The 20,261-nt window shown below is 39.3% G+C and overlaps 3 protein-coding genes and 2 pseudogenes across 4 annotated transcripts; 4 read left to right on the forward strand and 1 right to left on the reverse strand.

Moving 5' to 3' along the window:
- Positions 1-3,165: 3,165 nt before the first annotated feature.
- Positions 3,166-5,953, reverse strand: LOC149382499 (putative F-box protein At3g21120). The gene is made up of 6 exons (XM_089602092.1): positions 5,848-5,953; positions 5,409-5,452; positions 5,270-5,326; positions 5,078-5,130; positions 4,865-5,011; positions 3,166-4,770 (listed from the first exon to the last, which is right to left on the reverse strand). The coding sequence occupies exons 2-6, from the start codon at positions 5,424-5,426 to the stop codon at positions 3,330-3,332; spliced, it is 1,716 nt and encodes a 571-aa protein (XP_089458218.1). The 5' UTR covers positions 5,427-5,452; positions 5,848-5,953; the 3' UTR covers positions 3,166-3,329.
- A 2,260-nt stretch (positions 5,954-8,213) lies between these two features.
- On the forward strand, positions 8,214-8,727 carry LOC149382500 (eukaryotic peptide chain release factor subunit 1-1 pseudogene; annotated as a pseudogene).
- Positions 8,728-8,755: 28 nt separating this feature from the next.
- Positions 8,756-10,007, forward strand: LOC149382501 (eukaryotic peptide chain release factor subunit 1-3 pseudogene; annotated as a pseudogene). Its single transcript, XR_016293879.1, has 2 exons — positions 8,756-9,572; positions 9,647-10,007. The product of XR_016293879.1 is annotated as a eukaryotic peptide chain release factor subunit 1-3 pseudogene (transcript).
- Positions 10,008-10,239: 232 nt separating this feature from the next.
- On the forward strand, positions 10,240-14,052 carry LOC149382502 (ALBINO3-like protein 2, chloroplastic). Its single transcript, XM_089600764.1, has 14 exons — positions 10,240-10,649; positions 10,742-10,848; positions 10,930-11,057; positions 11,158-11,229; positions 11,423-11,524; positions 11,690-11,749; positions 11,878-11,943; positions 12,235-12,282; positions 12,763-12,933; positions 13,031-13,086; positions 13,182-13,299; positions 13,434-13,523; positions 13,649-13,758; positions 13,833-14,052. The coding sequence occupies exons 1-14, from the start codon at positions 10,345-10,347 to the stop codon at positions 13,984-13,986; spliced, it is 1,587 nt and encodes a 528-aa protein (XP_089456890.1). The 5' UTR covers positions 10,240-10,344; the 3' UTR covers positions 13,987-14,052.
- A 2,240-nt stretch (positions 14,053-16,292) lies between these two features.
- On the forward strand, positions 16,293-19,957 carry LOC149382503 (uncharacterized). Its single transcript, XM_089601647.1, has 9 exons — positions 16,293-17,054; positions 17,344-17,435; positions 17,525-18,225; positions 18,315-18,385; positions 18,507-18,596; positions 18,693-18,890; positions 18,975-19,046; positions 19,193-19,316; positions 19,427-19,957. The coding sequence occupies exons 1-9, from the start codon at positions 16,686-16,688 to the stop codon at positions 19,588-19,590; spliced, it is 1,881 nt and encodes a 626-aa protein (XP_089457773.1). The 5' UTR covers positions 16,293-16,685; the 3' UTR covers positions 19,591-19,957.
- Positions 19,958-20,261: the final 304 nt, after the last annotated feature.

The following is a 20,261-nucleotide window of genomic DNA, read 5'->3' on the forward strand; positions in this document are numbered from 1 at the left end:
ATTAGACCCGTTAGTTAAAAAATATCTAAAATTGGACTTTTGTACCAATTTTGGACGAAAATACCCTTAATTCAAAATAACTCATATTCTTCTCTCATTTTCAAATCATCTTCATCACAATTCTTGTCACTTTCGAATTGGTTGCGCTAGGATTAGAACTCTCGGTGGTCGAGCTCAATTTTTTGAGGGTTTTGAGGGTTTCGCATCGTTTTTGAAAAATATCTAAAATTGGACTCAATCTTTTGTCACCAAATAACTCAATTTTTTTTTTTTTTTAGGAATTTGGATATATGTTTAGCTTCGATTTTGAGGGTTTCGCATCGTTTTTGAAAAAAATTCCATAGTTTTTGAGGGTTTCGGAAACTCGTCAGAACGTGTCGGAATCCATCGGAACTCGTCGGAACGTGTTGGAATCCATCTTTGGAGGTGAATTTTTTTTTTTTTTTTTTTAACTGGGAATTTCCGATGAAGATCATCGGAATCCATCGGATTCCGACCGAATCCGATGGATTCCGATGGTCTTCATCGGAAATTTCCAGTTTTTTAAAAAAAAAAAAAAAAATTAACCTCTAAATTTCATTCAAATCAACCTTAAAAAAAAAAATTAACCTCCAATTCGGTCGAATTTGGTGTGGTGGGCGTTGGAACTCGTCGGATTTGGTGTGGTTGGGCGTCGGAATGAGGCTCACGTCGGATTTGGTGTTCTTTGGTGTGGAGAGAAAATGAGAGTGAGAATGAAAGAGATGGAAATAGATGGAGAGAGGGTTTATCTTTGAATTAAGGGTATTTTCGTCCAAAATTGGTACAAAAGTCCAATTTTGGATATTTTTTAACTAGCGGGTCTAATTGAGATATTTCCATAACTTTTGAGTCTAGAAAATGAAATTTCTCTTTTGTATTGCCTTAATTATAAGGGTAATTAAGTAATAGGTAATCGCTAGATTAAATGATTTGGCTATTTTTCTAAATGTTTGCAAACGTTGGCTAAATCTAAAATTTGTAGGTTTTTTTTTTATTTTTTTTTTTATACAAATCTACAGCGCCCGTCGGTATAATTGCTGGTTATATGACAACAATACCTAGTCAAAGCAATTAATTTGTAAATAGATACTATCTTCACTTCTCATTGTGGAATCGTTAGCCCTTTTAAGAAGAAGACCAAATGTGAGATTTTTAACCTGACAAAATATGTTTGATCCATTTATTTGGAAATTTTCATTTTCTAGATTTTATGACTAGTTATTGCCAACTTACGAAAATAGAATTTTATTATGTTTTTCAAGTACATACTTAGTCGAGATTTGGGTGTTAGAGAAGTTGATAAATTCTTAAACGCAACAACACTTGGATTCGAAACAATTTACACACACCCGAAGATTCTTCTAACAAGATTGAGCCAACTTGTGAATTTGTCGATCATTTTAGTCTTTCAAGCTACATTTGTGATTGATATTACTTGTAAGTTTTGATTTACTCTAAAAGCGAGATGTTTAAAAACACGCGAATTCAAATTCTATTATCTTGTTCATCACTCTTTCTACTATGTTTATATATTTGTTGATATGTTTATTATTTTTTTTTGTTTTTTTGTTACTTGGTGACAAGTAACGATTTAAGTTTAAGGGTATCTGAGAAGTGGGATTGACTCACACTTATTACTGTATTTTGATTATATTTTATAGTTTTTAGTGTGAGTTCAGGTGTTTGAGCTCTAAGAAGAGTATTTCGAGTTAACGAGTGAAACCAGTGCATTTATGGTGACTATTTTACGGAAGGAGAAAATGGAGGCCTTTGACTCAACGCGAGTCGACATCCATGTACTGTGTCACGTCGATAACGCGGCACATCGCACCGTCCATGTACGACCGTCGTTGTTGTCGATTTCAACAATCTGAAATTATAAGTTGATATATATATTTATATATATTTGATTTATTTAAATATGGGTTTCAGAAGACGTCGTATAAGAAACAATTTAGAAATCGAAAAGCTGTAACGAAAGGGAATTAAGAATAAACTTTATTGATCGCGAAATTGGATTACAAATGGACGAAGTGTCGAGTTCTACAGGCGAACTCAACACGGAAAGTAAATGGATATATAATAATTGGAAGATGAAATCGTAAGCTTGCGTGCGTAAATCGACGTCTGATCTTCTATTTATAGACGAGGCGGAGCTTCTTCGCTGAAGACACGTGCTCCTTGATCCGCCCTCCTCGTCAGGGCTGAAGTCATCTCAGATTCGGTCTTCGCGGCGTGGTCTCCTCTTTGACTGACCGATTCTTCTGGACAGGCAGACGTGGTCGAGCTGGAAAGTGTGATTGGGCTTGGGCCGATCTGTCGAGATCGAACTAGGCCTAGAATTGATTTCGCGGGCCGATCTACAAAATGGATACTGGGCTTTGGTCGGGCTAAAGCCCATCCGAGATAAATATTTTAAATAATTGATTTTTTACCCCCACAATCGTCATGTTAAGGGTGACATAATGTGTTGATCGACGCGAAGTTTCTCTTAGCCGACGCGTTGTGTTGACGTCACAAATTGGGATTTTTGCATGCTCGTTTTTAACTAATCTTGGCCCTTGTATCACATCCGAGGACCAAGATCAGTCCAAAAATACACCTCGAGACCTTATTTATGTTTTGTTTGGTTTAGAAAAAAATAGACCATATCACATTAGAAATTCCAAGTGAGCGCCAAGTTTTGAGTTTGGAGATAAAATGTCATTGGAGGACTTTGAAGCTTTTAGAGATAGAAGAAGGAGAAGATGACCTTTGTGACACCTTTTTTCCCATCTTCATCATCTACACACCTACTCCATTTGTTCACCCGTCACCCTTCTTTTTTTCCTTACATTCTTGCTTGAACTATATATCTTGTTTGGATTGATTCGAGACAAATTTATCTGGTTTGAGTTGAGTTTGAACAAATCAATTCAGGATTTCAACCAAAGCAAGTGAATTGTTGGGCAACGTTGACACGAGCAGTGCTCTCAACGCTTTCAACAAGACAGAGGAAGAAGGTTGGTTCAAGTTTTATCACATTATCTATTCGTCATCCAACATGATTGAAGGAGAAGCTAACGGGTAAAAAGCCATTCTCGTCGCTGCAGTGATGTCCATGGAATCTCAAGCTGAGTTTACTCAAGTGTCTGTCATTAGCAATAGAATAAAAACTTGGCACAATAAATAACTCAGAACACAACATAAAGTTATATAAATAAATAAAAACATACAGTATCATTGGCAATAGAATAAAAACTTGCTACAATAATTAACTCAGAACACAACATACGGCTTATAAATAGATGAAGAAGTACATATAGCCTTTAGGGAAAGGGTTGTTTGCAATAAGAACCCATGGCTTCACAAAACACACCAAACCAAAACTGGACCTTCATTTTCTTGGCATCTTCTTTCATGGTTGCAAGATCCGGATACACCGAAACCAAACTGGGTACATAGTCGTAGGGTATGCCTATTTTCCTACCTGGCACTGTAGAAAATAGTCGGCGACAACGAGCAACGCCGGTTTCAAAGTCGTACATTACGAGGCCCCCATTATGATCCTTCACAAAAATATCACGATCATTCACAAAAAACCGATCCTGCGAAACTCCACATAAATTCCAACGCTTTAGTTCTAAAGATTTAAGAAGATGCGATGTGTTTGTTGTTGTGGGGCCTACAATGAACTGAACTCGATGGGCATTTCCACCGTAGCGGTCTAGAAAAGCAAGGGAATCCCGTTCCCACTTGACAAGAAACTGGAAGTTCCTTCTATAGGGAACGCCTAGTACGTCCATAACCCCGAACTCGTCATCGTTGAGATCAAACCACAAAACGCACAATCTTGGCGGAGAAACATTAGCAAGGATCACCAACCAGTATAAACGAGTGTGAAGCAATATGGATTTGAAGCTATCTTGAGTCAGCTTGCATCCCGGAAGTACTTTCTCCAATACTCGCCAGCAACCGGTGTTCCTGCTAAAGACCTCGAACGATAATCCCAACGGCGACGCCACCGAAATATTCGAAACTCGAACCACCTTGTAGTCGTCATGGGATTGGTCGAAACCGAAACCAAACACCGGAAAGTCACCAACGTAACGACTCGGGGTAACTAAGTGCGGTAGGTGTGCATCCCTGGCTTGTCCCGTCTCCGGGTTCCACAACATTATCGCCTGCTTGGGATAGTTGATGTTAAATAGCGGCCTCACGCGATAGAGCTTGTCTCGTAGCATCAGGCACACCAACCCGTTGCAGCTTCCCACGAGATAGCTCGTAAAATACCTCCCGACACATCTCTTCTCTGTTATCCCAACGTCCATAATCTCGGCCTTGTCGTCCACAAACAACATGCGGTGACGAGGGTATTCGTTTACCATTATGATCGACAGTCTTCTGGTGTTTTGGGAATGGCGCAAATGGTTAGATATGAAGCTTGAGTCGGAGGTGATGCAATGCCTCCACCCTTTACAAACCACTTTAAACTTGCACAAAGATCCGCCGGGCAGTCTCGGCAATATTTCTTCGACCACAAAATCATCGACTAACCAGCGATACTCATCCTCGTCGTCTCTTCTTTGCCTCTTTACCGACACTACCTCATCAACATAGGCCTTCACACGATTACCAGCCGCAGAGAGAATATGTCTCTTCTCCATTTCTTGATTCTTCCGAAACATAGACATTGAATCTATAGCCTCATTCTCCACGTACTCAGTCAACCTCACCAGCTCAGCATCATCCCTAGCTTTAACTCTTCCACTGGGGAGCAAACAAAATACAAAATTGTCGACAGGCAAAAAAAAAAAAAGACATCTTATATCTCATCCACACAAAGACAATAATTAATGCTTACACTCTTGCAATGAAATTCTTGAGCGACAAGGCGGCTCTTCTATAGTACGGAAGGAAAAAACCAAGCTCTTGGTCGCAGCGGCAGCTCACCAAACAAAGAGTAATGCCATTGAAAGAGAAACATTCCGGAGACAGGACAACTCGAAAACTGCCCAAAATTCACACGTCGTGACTAAATTAATTCACTTAAAACGAGAATCACAATCAGTCCTACCACATCCCGAACACCAGAAATCCATCTTCAGCAGCAAACTCGCCAGCGACAGCCTTCCAAAGGAAAAACATATGTCTCAGCTAAGTTTCGAACAATCTACGGAGAAACAATATATATATATATATATATATATATATATATATATATATATATATGTGTGTGTGTGTGTGTGCGCATTATGAGAAAACTTACTTTTCCACAGTAAGCTGTGAAAGCTGGTCGCAAGCAGTTTACGCACTCATAGACTTCCTAGAACATCAACATCATTAAATAAATTAGAAAAATAATTAGAATTAAAGAGTAAATATTATAATAGAGGAGATGGGCGTACCAATCTTTCTTCCAGCATTTTAAAAAATTGGTAGCTTCACTGTTCTGTAAACACAATAAAAATAAAATAAAATAAAATAAAAAAAGATCTTTAATCATCATCAATTGTACAATAAGAAATAAACATTGGGAAAGTCTCTAACTTTATTCATATCCATACAAACTCTGTTGAACCAAGAACTTCAAATATCAACCCAATACACTAATCAATAACAAAAGAGCCCGAAACCCTAAATCAACGAATCTGAGGTTAAATTTTTAGAATCCTACTTTTCCATAATCAATTTCTATCAAGGTGAAGATGAACACACGGTTCTCTCTTCTTCTCCTTCACCGATTCACTACGACAACTTCAAGAAACCGACAAACCCAAAACATACTTCATACAATTTCATTTATTCTTCTGAAATTCCAAGGAGAAGAATGAAGAAGAATCCTACCTTATAAAAGAATAAAAGAGACGGACAGATTCCTCTTAAATTCCGGTTAGAATCTTTCTTCCCTCTTGGTTTCTCTCTCAGTCGCTCGTCTCTATCTTTTCTGGGGTATCTTTTCTGAAGAGCCCTAGGAAAATTTCCACAATTGCTATTCGGTCCTTAATCTCCTTGCCCCTTCTAGTTTTCCGCCTGGGTGATTATTTTGTTGCAGATTAGTCCAACAGAGTAATAAATAGAGTGATTGACTTTTCTTAGGGCCACCAAAAACAAACGAGAAATTTCATTTTCTAGACCCGAAAGTTATGGAAATATCTCAATTAGACCCGCTACTTAAAAATATTCAAAATTGAACTTTTATACCAATTTTGGACGAAAATACCCTTATAAGACCATATAACACTACTAAAAAAAATTCATTCTCTACTTATTGAAAATCTCTCATTCTCTCTCATTTTCTCATCATTTCGCGTATCTAATTGGTTGAATTCCTTCAAAATGGGTAAGTATGCTTCTCCATTCATCTTTTATAGCTTTAGTCATATAGTTTGTGTAGAATAAATAAAGTTGGTAGATGTAAGTTAAACTTTCTGGAATTTGATGTTATTTCCGATGAAATCCGACCTTTTCGGATGAAATTCATGTAAAAATTCCGATGAAATTCAAGCAGAACTTTCAACCAAATCCGACAGATTCCGACCAAATCCGACCGGTTCCGACCAATTCCGATCGTTCCGACCAATTCCGATGAGTTTGGAAAAAATCGAAGTTTAATGTAACATAATGTATTTTTGTGATATTTCTTGCAGTTTTATTGATGGTTAACGGCACGTGGGAGAGTAATGGACACTTATACGTGTTCAAAAACGCGAGAACATTTCCGCTTGAAGTTTCGAAAGAGACGACATATATGGAGTTAGTCGACAAGGTGTACAAGAGAGTCGATATAGACAGATCAAAGTATGACTTAAAGTTTGAAGTTCCATATGAGGCGGATAATATGCCAATTGAGCCTGCTTTGTTGAAGCACGATATGGACGTTAAGTATTATACGAAGAATAAAAGTCATAGAAGTTATGCACTTTGTGTAATTTTGGTATCGAAAGAAGTCATAGCGTTAACTCCAAAAATAGTAGATAAAGGGAAAATGTGATGAATGAAGAATTGCCAACATAATCTGACTACCAATGATCGAGATGATAATAATGTGTTCAACGGTCGAATAGATGACCGAGACGATGAAGTATACAAGCGTGACAGATATGACTACCACCACAACGATCGGGATGATGAACACAAAAGTGACGGGGGTGATGAAGACAAATTTGACGGAGATGTTGGACACAACTGTGACAAAGGAACATAATTTGAAGAGTTCGCGAACACTGGAGAATATGAAGATTTTGTAAAACATTTTACAGTACCATCGGGACAGGGTGAACCATCAGGACACGGTGAACCATCACGTAACCCTCATAAAGTTGCATCACCAAGAGATTGCGTGCCTTACTCATGGAAAGCCCTCGACTTCACAACCGATGATTTTGTCAAGGAGGAACATGATGACGGTCCAAGTCAGTTGCCAAATTCTTCCACAGGTAATAAGAATGAGATGTACGTATATTCTTAACTGAAAAATGTTATGTTATATGTATTATAACCATTGAATGCAATAAGTAGCATATAAGATATATACCTCGGGAAGGAGTTTGAGTCCAAGAAACAGATGAAGCAAGAAATTCATGTTTTTGCTCTAAAAAATAATTTCGAGTTTAGAGTGAAATCGTCTTCAAAAAGTAGATGGTATGTCATATGCAAAAATGAGATGTGCACTTGGAAGATGAGGGGTGTTGTGCAGTGGTCTGATATGTGACAGATTACGTCGTACAAGAGTAGACATTCTTGCGCGCATGTGATTCGAACAGAATGACATAGAGGAGCTGCATCTTGGGTTATTGGGCACATCTTTAAAGATAAGTACAATATTAGCTCTATGGCTGAGAATAATTAACTCTTGAAGTCTGCAAACAAGTTCAGTGTCAATTGTGTATAATGAATTAAAAGGAGAAAGGATTTGGTTCGTTTGCGTCGAATCACGCTTTTTTGTTGTGTCTCAGACTGTACAGATATTTTTTTGAGGGTTAAGATACGATCTCAATTGCAGATGTAATGATAAAAAAATTATCCTGGAATTGTATCTTATTTGATTTTGGTTCGTTCTTGAAAAATGAACAGTTGTTTAGCCGCTGAGAACAATAAACTCTTGAAGTCTGCAAATAAGTTTAGTTTTAATTATGTATATTGAATTAAAAGGAGAAATGATTTGATTCGTTTGTGCCAAATCACGCTTTTTTGTTTGTGTGTGTCAGATTGCAATGGCAGACGCTCAGGATACCGACCGGAACATCGAGATCTGGAAGATCAAGAAACTCACAAAGGCCCTCGAAGCCGTTCGCGGAAACGGGACGAGCATGATATCTCTGATCATGCCGCCGAGGGATCAGATTTCTCGCGTGACCAAGATGCTCGGCGATGAATTCGGAACGGCCTCGAACATCAAGAGCAGAGTGAACCGTCAGTCGATCTTGGGCGCGATCACCTCCGCCCAGCAGAGGCTGAAGCTCTACACAACAAGGTTCCTCTGAACGGGCTCGTCCTCTACACCGGAACCATCGTCACCGACGACGGAAAGGAGAAGAAGGTCACGATCGACTTCGAGCCTTTCAGGCCCATCAACGCGTCTCTCTACCTCGAGTCCGACGACAAGTTCGGGTTCATCGTGATGGACGGAAACGGAACCCTATTCGGGACCCTCAGCGGGAACACCCGAGAGGTCCTCCACAAGTTCAGCGTCGACCTTCCTAAGAAGCACGGGAGATGAGGTCAATCGGCTCTACGTTTCGCTCGGCTCCGAATGGAAAAGAGACACAACTATGTCAGAAAGACCGTCGAGCTCGCGACCCAGTTCTACATCAACCCAGCGACCAGTCAGCCCAACGTCTCTGGGCTCATCCTCGCCGGGTCCGCCGACTTCAAAACCGAGCTCAGCCAGTCCGATATGTTCGATCAGCGTCTTCAGGCGAAGATCCTCAACGTGGTGGACGTCTCTTACGGGGGTGAGAATGGGTTCAACCAGGCCATCGAGCTCTCCGCCGAGATTCTCTCCAACGTCAAGTTCATCCAGGAGAAGCGGCTGATCGGAAAGTACTTTGAGGAGATAAGCCAGGACACGGGAAAGTACGTGTTCGGCGTGGACGACACCCTGAAAGCCCTCGAAATGGGCGCCGTGGAGATTCTCATAGTCTGGGAGAGTCTCGACATCAACAGGTACGATCTGAAGAACACGAGCACCGGGGAGATCGTCGTGAAGCACCTGAACAAGGAGCAGGAGGGAAACCCCGAAAACTTCAGGGACCCGAACGGAAACGCTGAGCTGGAAGTTCAAGAGAAGACGGCGTTGCTCGAGTGGTTTGCGAACGAGTACAAGAAGTTTGGGTGTACCCTCGAGTTCGTGACCAACAAATCGCAGGAGGGTTCGCAGTTCTGCAGGGGATTTGGGGGTATCGGAGGAATTCTGCGTTATCAGCTCGATATGAGGACGCTCGACGAGTTCTCCGACGATGGCGAATATAACGAAGACTCTGAATAGCAATCAATCAATCATCAGATGGTTGAAGATCCACCGCTTGTGGTGGATCGCGCTGCGCCGCCCCGCTCTGCTCTTCTCCATGGTTGGCCTCTTCTCTCTTTTCTTTTTTTTGTCTAAAATTGTCCTTTCACTGACTATTTACCTTTTTCGTTGCAGAAGGACATACTTTGCCGATGCTGTCGCGTGGGTTGGGTAGGGCATTCTAGGTTTGTGGTCGTGGTGCCATGGCGTGAACAACTTGAGGATCGGGATGAAGAAAAAAAACCTTAAGAAGTATTACAAGCTTGTTATTAGTACTATTATTATGCCATAGTTGTTGAGTGAACAACAAGTATTATGCTCTACATTTTCATCTGCAGTATTTTTATCATGTTGCTTTTCCTAGTACCTTTTTTGGTTTTCCTCATGCAGATTAAAATGGTTTAGTTGTTTTTGGCTTTTTAAGGCATGCGTTGAGGATTTACATTTGTCGTGTTTTGTTCTAAATTCTAATAAAAGGTTCGGGTTTGAATCTCGACCCTTGTGCGTTATTAATAATAATAAAAAAGAATCTTAAAGCATGATCAGGTTGTTTTATTGTAGTGGCGGCAAAACGACGTAGCAAACAACGTCTCCTATGACTTCTTAAATTTGATAAAACAATAAATAACTTGAAAGAGCGGATTTTCACATCATGTGTCGGGGTAATTACTGAAATTTTGAAGTAGTAAATAATAATAATAATAAAAAAAAAGAATCTTAAAGCATGATCACGTTGTTTTATTGTAGTGGCTGCAAAACGACGTAGCAAACAACGTCGTTTTCTTGTGGCGGGTTTTAAAGGCCTAAAACCCACGCACGGAAAGTCACCGAGAATGGCGACCTATAATCGCCTCCGTCGCTGCATTTCAACCGCCTCTCTCTTTCGCTCCCACCGTCTCCAAGTTCTCTCAAACCCTAATTTCTCCGATGCCCGAATTTGTCTCCTCCGTCCGTTTCCCGGCCTCCCTCCGACGCCCACAATTCACGCCGCCGGAGCTCTCTTCTCCTTCAGCTCTCGCTCCATCTTCACCAGCTCCAGCGAAGTCGTTGACGTCAGCGGAGGAGATCAGCCGCTTCTCCCTCTTCGCGCCTTGATATGTATGCTCGATGAATTTCACGACTTCTCTGGCTTGCCTTGGTGAGGCTTCGTATTCACTCATTTCCGTACCTTCAACTTGTACTTGTAAGAGGCTTACGGATTAAGTTTCTCGTGTATTGACTCTCTGTCAGGTGGATTGTTATCGGTAGCTCTATAGTGGCTCTCAGAGTTGCTCTGTTGCCTCTGCTTGTTATCCAACTTCACAAACTGAAACGAATCGGAGAATTGTTTCCTAAGTGTAAATTCCTTAGTTCTTCCCTTATCATATCGTCCAATTTTAACTTTCTTTGGTTTTATATATATATTTTTTTTTTTGCAGTGCCGTCTCCCACACCGCCGCCTCGCTCAGGGACGAGTAATATCGATCAGCTTTTTCTCTTCGAAGAGAAGAGGAAAGAAATTGGCTGTCCCTCGCCTCTGTGGTTCCTTCCATACGTCTGTGTCCAGGTAGTTCTCTCTGCTTGTATTGCTCTAAAAAGGGTGTTAGTTTATTTTCTGCTTTCTAATGTATTACTGGTTTGTGGTACATTCCACTACAAATCTGCAGGTGCCCAGCTTTTTCTTGTGGATGACTACCGTTAGAAGAATGTCCCTCGATCAACACACTGGGTTTGATTCTGTAAGGCTAGCTTCTGAATTACGATTTGTATATGATCATATTCACTGTAAGCTTGCATACACGATGCTATGGCATGTTACATCGAAATAGTCAATGCTACGGAGTTACATGTGCTTCTAGGAATTTTATAGATTTTGTGTGTGTGTGTGTGTGTGGTTGGTTAAAATGAACTTTAAATGGCATTCATTTTCAGGGTGGTGCTTTGTGGTTCCATGATTTGACCGAATTCCCTCATGGTGCTTTCGGCTGCATATTCCCGGTGGTGATAGCTGGTTTGCACTATACTATTATTCAGGTATTGGGAACCCGTTATAGTTAATTAGAACAACAAAATTTATATCATTTATCTAGTAAGAGCTCTACTTTGTCAAATATATCACTTGCATATATGAACCGATTATTGATCTCTCTACAAGTTGATAATTTGGTATTCTAGCTGATTTCTCTGGCTGGTTTTCAGATATCTTTTCGAATACCAACTGGTCTCAAATCAACAAGCCTTTTGTTGTTATTATTAAAAGTAAGTAGTCACGACTATCCAGCTACAATTGATTTTTTTTCCCTCGGTTATATTTGTATGGCTTGTATTTTGCAGTTACTTTGATGGCTTTGATCTTAACAAGTATTTGCTTCATTAAACTTATGCAGTGTTACAAGATATATCTGGATTTGCTCACCCTGCCTATCCTTTTAATTTGTTTCTATGTGCCTCAGGTAATATAATTCTTGCTATCAACTTTGTATATTTATAGTATCTTGAATAATTTTATTGCCTGCACTTTAGAAGGTCTCACATCCAGATTAAGGTAGTGCAATATAAGTTGTCTGATTGATTAGATAGGAGCAAATACGCAATGTGAAAAAAACGCTTTGAGAAGAGCGTAATTTTGATGTCTTAATATGCTAAACAATTGAATCTAAAGGGGAACAAATAATGCTCTATAACTGATTTTTTTTTTCTCTCTTTCCTTTATATTGTTGAATAGGATCTCCATTGTTTTGCAGGGAAGTCTTGTCTATTGGGCCACAAATAGTTCTCTTACTGTAATACAGGTGAGTCTTTGACGATCTTCAAATATGAGAACTAGTAAGATGCGATTTGTCTTTCTGTTCTTTGTAACTGTTCTACCAATTAAAATCCCATATTCTTGTAATTAGTTTGTCTGGCTGGGTTTTACTTGCTTGATTGTAAGTTTAAAGATAAATAAATAATAGAGGGAGAGAAAGAGGATGAAACTATTTCACTGAAATTATCCACGGCCATGCTTATTTTGCTTGGTGGTTATCTTTGCCTCTTTTTTCTTATGTCAACATGCTTGACTGTACTTAAAGCTCTTTGCTGTTGTTTCCGTCCTAGCTTTCAGAACCCCTCTAAAATGAAGAGGGTTCAAAGAAAGGACATCATGTCTCACGATTTGTATTCAAAGTTGTTCCTTAAATTAGGGGATAAATTTCATGTCGATAAGATGGAATCTCTAATACCTGTTCACTGATCCAATTTTTTTACCGAAACATTGCTTGATAAATTTGCAGCAATTATTGCTCAAGAATCCATTTGTTCTTACAAAGTTGGGATTACTGGACACTGATCCTAGCTCAGTTCCTGAATCTGGAAGCATCAATGTTCCTGCCATACCAGCGTCAGGTGATCCAGAAATTGGCACTATACATGTTGAAGATCTCTCCCTAAAAGAACTGATTTCTGTGGGTGACCTTGAAATTTGACCTTGTAAGATATTATGTTCACATCTGAAGTTATTGGAAGTGTATCTCGTATGTTTATGTCTTAAATTGTTGACAGATTTCACTCCAACTAGTGTCGGAACAACAGATAGAAAAAGCAATTTATATACTACAGTAATTGCTCATCTTCTCATCAACTTTTCTCTCGTTATTGTCTTTATGTTAGATTAGTGGCTTTGTCCGTTGAAGTCGTATTACTTTTATTGTAGAGTGGCACTGGAGAGGGATCCCGACTACACACATGCTCTGGTTCTCACAGGTCAAGCTCTGTTAATAAAGGGACTACCTGCAGAAGCCATGAAATATCTCGAACGTGCCGTTTCTAAGGTCTGAGTAGCTTTGTATATCGTTCACGTGATTTTCACATTCAAAGATTTCTCTTCAATTTGTATATATATAAGCCTGTGAGGAAGTTTTTGTTTATTTATTAACCAGAAGCTTTATCTCTGACCTCTCATCAGCTCATGGCTTCTGGCTATCCTGAGGAGGAGGATGCTGTTGATCATTTAATTCTCGCTTCTATGTGGATGGGTTCTATTCATTGTCAACAGGTGAACAATGTTTAAGAAAGTATTTAGTCTCGTCTGTATATATTTCAAATATTCTGATCATAGAACACGTCTATACGTTCAAAGACCCGAGTTACTAATTGTCTTGTAAATTACGTCCGAGGTAGGGAAAAATCAAGGAAGGGCTCGTACATTTCGAGAGGATCGGAAATATGAAGGAACCCAATTATCCGGCGATCAAACCACACTATTATGATGGATTGATACAGCTCTCGAGGTATGAAGCGTGTTTCTATGTTGTGTTTTGTATTTTAGCTTCTCGTTTTAAAGGCAACGGCTTTGGTCTTACAGCGCTTTACACTTCGTGGGTCGGAGAGAAGAATCTCTGAAGTATATCCGATTAGCTGTTGCGTATGACCCTGCTTACACTAAATTCTTAGAGCAGTTAGAAGCCGAAGAAAACCCTTTTGCGGAGCTTGCGAATAGCAGGAGAGAAGATTATTGATCACATTGGACAAAAAAATAATAATAATAATAATAATATTGATATTGATTTTATGGGGAAACGGGTTACTAATTGTGTTTGGTAGTTAACTCAAAAAGTTTTTGTTTTCTATTTTCTAATTTTTGTAGTTGTATTGAAAAATTATTTTGCAGTTGTTTTCAAAAAGATGTTTGGTACAGTTTTCATTTTTGTTTTTGAAAAAGTGAAAAAACTGAAAAAAGTGTTTGGTATAGTTTTCATTTTTGTTTTTGAAAGAATGAAAAGAGAAGATGAAGAGAAATAAGAGAGAAGAGAATTTCAAAAACACATTTTATTTGTTTTCAGTTTTCTTTACTTTTTTTCAAAACAACTTCAAAATTTTTTGAAATTTTTTTCCGAAAACACCTTACCAAACACATTTTCCAGTTTTGTTTCCTATTTTCACTTCTTGAAAACTCAAAAACAGTTTTTGAGTTGCTTACCAAACGCACCCTAAGGGTTTATTTATTGAATATTAAACTCAAAACAATAAAATTATCAATAGTTGATCTATTTGTTATTTTGTAGACTGTAAAGTATGACACTGTTTCACGACTATAATATGTGACAACCAACATTTCATTAGTTGTTCATAAAAGAAGAAAATAGAAATGGTACTTGGCAGATGATACAATGCCTCTAGAACTTGGGATGTATTCAATTCACTTGATGTTTTCTTTCTCCGCTGCAAGAAATATGGAAAACAAAAAAAGTTTGGAGTAAAAAAAAGCTTCTCGTAATTCATCATGTAGAAAACAAAAACATCTTACGTTTTCATGTTCACGAGCAGGAAAATCAGGTTGTCAAAGCAAAATTGTCTTAATCCAAATCCACAAACAAAGTGGTAGCTAACTTGGTCTAGCGGTAATCCCACACACACCTCGACGGAGAGGTCATGGGTTCAAGCCCCCATGGAATGCAGAAATGCATGTCCCCTAGGATTTATTCTAATACGTATGTAATCTTGGCCAGTAGTGCCACCTACTATGTAATCTTGGCCGATAGTACCACCTGCGCTTTGCACTGCTAATATATCATGTAATCCTGACCGATAGTGCCTCTACTAAAAAAAAAAAAAAAAAAAATCCACAAACAAAAGCAGGTTGTCAAGCAAAAGTTGATGCTACCATGGGGAAAAATGGAAATTGTAGGATTATATGCCAAACTCTTTAATAAATCAATCTTTCCGGGCTTCTATATTGAGAAATTTCTTAATGTAAATCTCCCAAGTAGGGAATTATCAATGATAGACTTTCTAATAGTAAAATATACATTAATAGATTTTTTACTCAAAAATAGTAAAAATACCCTTCAAAACAAATTTTATCATCATTCATGGTATATTATCGTAATCTATCGTAACTCATTGACCATGTTATTTTCTTGTTACCCATTGTAACTCATCATAATCCAATATTTTTATAATTTCATCGTAAAATTGATTTAAGGGTCAAGCGGTTATATAGCCAAATAGAACTTAAACTTTTGCAAAATAGCCATAGTTTGCCAATTATAAGCAAACTAGCTCAAGTAAGATTAATCTAGGCTGGATTAAATTTAATCCCAACGAACTATAAAGACAGAATGTAAGCTTTATAAAGTCTGGATTAAAATTAATCGATGAAGGATTAAAAGTCGCAGTACTCTCAATTGGCTATTTTGCTATATCTAATGAAACTATGATTTTTTTGCAAAAGTCATAGTTTGAATCGGCTATTTCATATCATTTTTCCTTGAGTTATATTTTTGAATATTTTACAAATAAGAGATCTAATTTGACATTTCCTAAGTTATCGAGGTCTATATTAAGAAAGTTCTCGTTACATTATTGTTAAATTGAAAAGTGGAACATTGGAAGAAAATTGGCGCAAATTAGCAAAATAAAGTGATCAAGATTCTTTTTTTTTTTTTTTTTGAGATATCAAGATTCTGATTTTATATATTTTAATTGGAGCATAATATTTGTATAGGATCTGGACTCTGGCCAACTTCGACAGAGACAATCCAACAAGACCACGTGGCTCGAATTATAGACAAAGCTGGTACTTCTGTTTTTAAAGAAGGCCTTTAAAGAAATCTAGTAACATCCAAGTTATTCAATTAAAGTATTAAACTCTGAGAAGGAAAAAAAAAAGTTATTCAATTCAACAAGAGAACAACTCGTGTGCTCGCATGCCCACGCCAAAACAAGGACTCCCACGTTTTTATCGATACGTGTAAGTTTCTGGTTGGACCATACGAACGCTTCCAATCATCCTCATTGTTTTCTTGTTCAAACCGGAGCGAACAAGATGGTCTCTCTCATTCCGTCTCTATGTTTTTCCTAAAACGTAAACAGAATAAAAAGCACCAAAACCGCGCTGTTTTTCATCAGTTTTAGAACACCACACACGAGCTAAAGAAAAGTTGCCTCATTTGGTGATGAAAAGAACGTGTCTTCGGTTCAAAAAATCTAAAGCACACTTCTCTGACTGAGATAAGTATTTAATCTTTCTCTCTCGACAAGCCATCCAATGTTGATTCTCTCACACGATTTTTTCCCCAAAGTTTCTCACTTTCCCAATCACCAAACAGTCACGTAAGCCTCATCACCTTCGATTCCTTCTCCGAGCCCTCTATCAAAGCCAAGATCTTCGTCTCCGATTCGAAACCCTAGCTACCTCAGCTCCGAAACCCTAGCCATGGCTTGCCCAGCGAACGCCGTGGTTTACAACGGAAGCCTCTGCGCCTGCCACGTCGGACACTTGCTTGACCGGACCGCCGAGCGGTGCGTCCTCTACGCGGCGAACTCGACGATCTCCACCGACCGTGGAGTTGACTTTTACTCCATTTCGTTTCCCGAGAGGATCTTCGAGTTCGACTCGATCAAGAAGTTCACGCAGTCTCAGGCGGTCTTCTTGGAGGCCACTCTGGTGTTGGTTCTCTCGTGGCTCGCGTTCTGTGTGTTCTTGAGGTTCATGAAGCTCGGCGGCGATGGAAGGAGCATTTGGTTCAATCTCAGATGGTGGGTTAGCAGATTGGACATTTCTTTTGCCACTAGGCATTGGCTGGTCAGTGCTCTCTAAATATCCAAATCTCATAAGTGTTCCTATTTTTTTTATTAATATTTAAAATAGTCTTAATGTCAGTGTCAGTTTAGTGTTCTCTGGTCCTTAATATAATCGATTCTGTTATAACAATCAAAATTCCTGACTTGTGTCATTAAGGATCACTAAGATCTTTTGCCATAAATATATAACACTGTCCTTCCAAATCAAATTTTTGTCAAACCCAGGCTTGTACGTTAGTAAAATTTAATCTTTTGTGTGTAATTTATTTTTTTGTTATTTATTGCTGTAGGACGATCAAAAGGTGGTGAAGAAGAGAAAAACAGAACTCGGCGGAACATTCTCGATAGCAAGCTGGATAGTCTTCATCGGCTTAGTCGCTGCGTGAGTATTGAACGACGGTCTGTTGCAGTAATTCAAACCACTGATTATCGGTTTAGTAGTTCTGACTTGGATCTTCAGTTTCCTCTCAGGTTGCTCTACCAAGTCATATCGAGAAGAACGATCGAGGTCCACAACGTAAGAGCTACGAACGGCCCCGATCTCGCCTTGTTCGTCAACGACATGGAATTCAACATCACCACCGTCTCCAATATGACCTGTTCGAACTTGAGAGATCTCGGCACTCTGGTCGTCGGAAATCCCGGCCTCATCGACTACGCGGTCGTTCCTCTCTCGAATTTCGGGGACTTCTCGTGCCGAAACAGCAGCGAAGGACCAACGATCAGCCTCCGATGCAGTGGCTGCCAACCCATACACGACAGCATATACATTTCGTGGCATTTCGTCGACCTTCCAAACAGCCCCGCGACAGCTGTCGGGTTCCGGTTCAACCTCACGACGAGGAGCCACAACGACAAAAGGCATTTGAGCTTCGTGAGCGGGTTTCTGAAGAACGGAAGCAGGTCCGGAGAGAGACCGGTCACATTCCGAGGAAGGGACTCGAACGTGTTGAAGTTCAGCCTGTTTCCGAGGATTTACCGTAATTTGAAGGACCTGAGGCTTATTCAGCCTCTGTTTCACGAGTTTATCCCCGGCTCTCGATTCTACGACTCACCTCAGCTTCAGACTTCGCTGGGCAGGCCTGGCGAAGGAGTGATCAACACCACGTTGAGTGTTAACTTTTTGTCTTCATACATTGTGGAGATTGATGATCAGAACATTATGGGGCCAGGTAAGCAAAGAAACTAAACTCGCATATGTGTTTTCTTCTTCTTTTTAAGGAAGATTAATTTTTTTCTTTCATTTTGCGAAATGGTGCAGTGAGCTTCCTTGCAGATCTTGGGGGTCTGTATTGTATCAGTATTGGATTTTTCTTCTTCTTGCTGGTTCAGGTATTTTATGCTCATGAATCTTCGACATTCTTGAAATAATGAATTCAGGGGGACAAATTTGAATGCTGTGTTAAAACGGTCTGATATAATTGACAATTTAAAATTTTATTTTTGTCTGTAGTGCGAGTTTAGAGTAAAAAGACTGCGCAGCGAAGATCGTGTTTTACGAAGGCTTAGAAGTCGGCGAAAAGCTCTGGAGCGTTGGGACAAAGTAAATCTCTTTTTTTTTTCCTTCCCTTGGACGAACATTTTTTTTACTCGCCATAGATTTGAACTGACCGATGTTTTTTTTTTTTTTTTTACCTAGTTGAGGAAATATGTAATGTTTACATTCGGTTGCACCAAATTGGAGGACGTCTTCAACAAGAAAAACGCATCAAGTTGTAGTGGGGGTGTGTTGAAATCACTGAGCAGTCAAGGATCGTCGCGTAAGCACAGGCAAATGAGTAGAAAAGACTCGATCAGTCTCAATAAGAAAGTCCCATCGACTAGCCTCATCAACACGGTACTAGTAATTTTTCCGTTCCACGTGCTTCGTTGTTTCACCAAGCCTTGCTTATCATACACATGGCTGCACATTATTGGACAGGTTTCCGCTCCCGAGTGCTCTGCAAAAAGTGGAGCCACGTCATCTTTTCCAGGAACTTCTCCGAGCCTCAAGGTAAAATTACATAGGTGGAAGCTAAAATAATCAGTTCGAAGCTTAGCTCTAAAACAATAATATCACCACTTAGTTGCTTTTTTTTATATGATGAGTTTGATCAAACTAGCTTGTATTTATATGTCAAAGCTCTCCATCTTCTGCAGCCTCAGAATCACGAAGTGGTCTCCATAAATGGCAATGAATCGGGTTCTTCTGGGAATTCCCCGCAGCTTGAAGAGCTTTCATTGACTTTGACTAGGGGCTCGATTCCTCCACCGCCTGCACTAGGTAACAAAACCACAACTTGAGAACCACAAATTTTGGTGGCTTAGTTACTCAATTATCTACATTACAATGAATGAATGCATTTATATTATTTTCTTGGGCTGATATTGCAGAGCTAGAAGATGGTTTGGAAATGGATATGTGTGATGTTCAGAGAAATCTCAAAAGTTTGTATGAATACAATGTGATGCTGAGGGACAAGTTTGAAGCCCTTCAGTCTGTGCTTCATGCCTTAGCGACACAGAAATCCTCAGCAGGAAATCATGACACCTCATAGTCGGCTTTCCCAAGTCTCGCCGATTCCGAGCATGTAAAATTTCCTCCGAGCGAAGATGACATGACATGCTAATCGAGTTCAATGCTTAACATCAACGAGTGACATTGTTTCTCGTTGGCCTTTGTGGTCGAGATCGTCTCTTTTTTAGGTTTGTGAACCTGCAGGGTTCGTTACTTTCGATGTATAATTTTTTTTTGCAGGTCTGTACCATATTTTGAGGCTCTGTAAATTCATTTAGCTCATAAAAAAGGACAGAGAAGAATAAGGATAAAAAAACGGGTTGACACGTATGGCAGATTCATTTTCTTCGGTCTTGCCAACAACGTATCGATTGTTTTTCTGATATATTATATGCTTTAAACAATTATTTAGTGCGTCGTTATTCTGATTCCTTCCTTGCTGGCAATTACCTTAAATGGGTCTGCTTAAAATTGATTCCATGGATAACACTATGCTAAAACATGTTCCGACTTCTGAGGCTAGTCTTGCACTACAAGAATGCCACAAAAAATATCAGATCTTGTTTTAAAGACAACACTACCTTATTATGAGAAAGTTAATGTTACGATTGTCATTTTCAAGTTTTCTTCAAGTGTCTACTTCTCTACACTGTTACGAAGAGACGATGTGAGAACCGAATTGATCCTTAATGAATTTTGATGCGATTATGT

The sequence above is a fragment of the Urtica dioica genome, chromosome 11 (genome assembly GCF_054948205.1).
Source record: "Urtica dioica subsp. dioica isolate 48M chromosome 11, U.dioica_male_clone48M_v1_H2, whole genome shotgun sequence".
In the NCBI taxonomy this organism is placed as follows: domain Eukaryota; kingdom Viridiplantae; phylum Streptophyta; class Magnoliopsida; order Rosales; family Urticaceae; genus Urtica; species Urtica dioica.

Bases quoted from the DNA above. Each gene is read 5' to 3' on its own strand.
- LOC149382499 (XM_089602092.1), bottom strand. The intron at 5,131-5,269 runs GTAAGTTTTCTC...TTCCTTTGGAAG, and splicing joins TCACAGCTTACTGTGGAAAA to GCTGTCGCTGGCGAGTTTGC. The intron at 4,771-4,864 runs GTAAGCATTAAT...TTTGCTCCCCAG, and splicing joins AAGAATTTCATTGCAAGAGT to TGGAAGAGTTAAAGCTAGGG.
- LOC149382502 (XM_089600764.1), top strand. From the start codon at position 10,345: ATGGCGACCTATAATCGCCTCCGTCGCTGCATTTCAACCGCCTCTCTC. The intron at 13,087-13,181 runs GTAATTGCTCAT...CTTTTATTGTAG, and splicing joins AAAGCAATTTATATACTACA to AGTGGCACTGGAGAGGGATC. The intron at 13,300-13,433 runs GTCTGAGTAGCT...ACCTCTCATCAG, and splicing joins TCGAACGTGCCGTTTCTAAG to CTCATGGCTTCTGGCTATCC.
- LOC149382503 (XM_089601647.1), top strand. From the start codon at position 16,686: ATGGCTTGCCCAGCGAACGCCGTGGTTTACAACGGAAGCCTCTGCGCC. The intron at 18,226-18,314 runs GTAAGCAAAGAA...GAAATGGTGCAG, and splicing joins TCAGAACATTATGGGGCCAG to TGAGCTTCCTTGCAGATCTT. The intron at 18,597-18,692 runs GTAAATCTCTTT...TTTTTTACCTAG, and splicing joins CTCTGGAGCGTTGGGACAAA to TTGAGGAAATATGTAATGTT.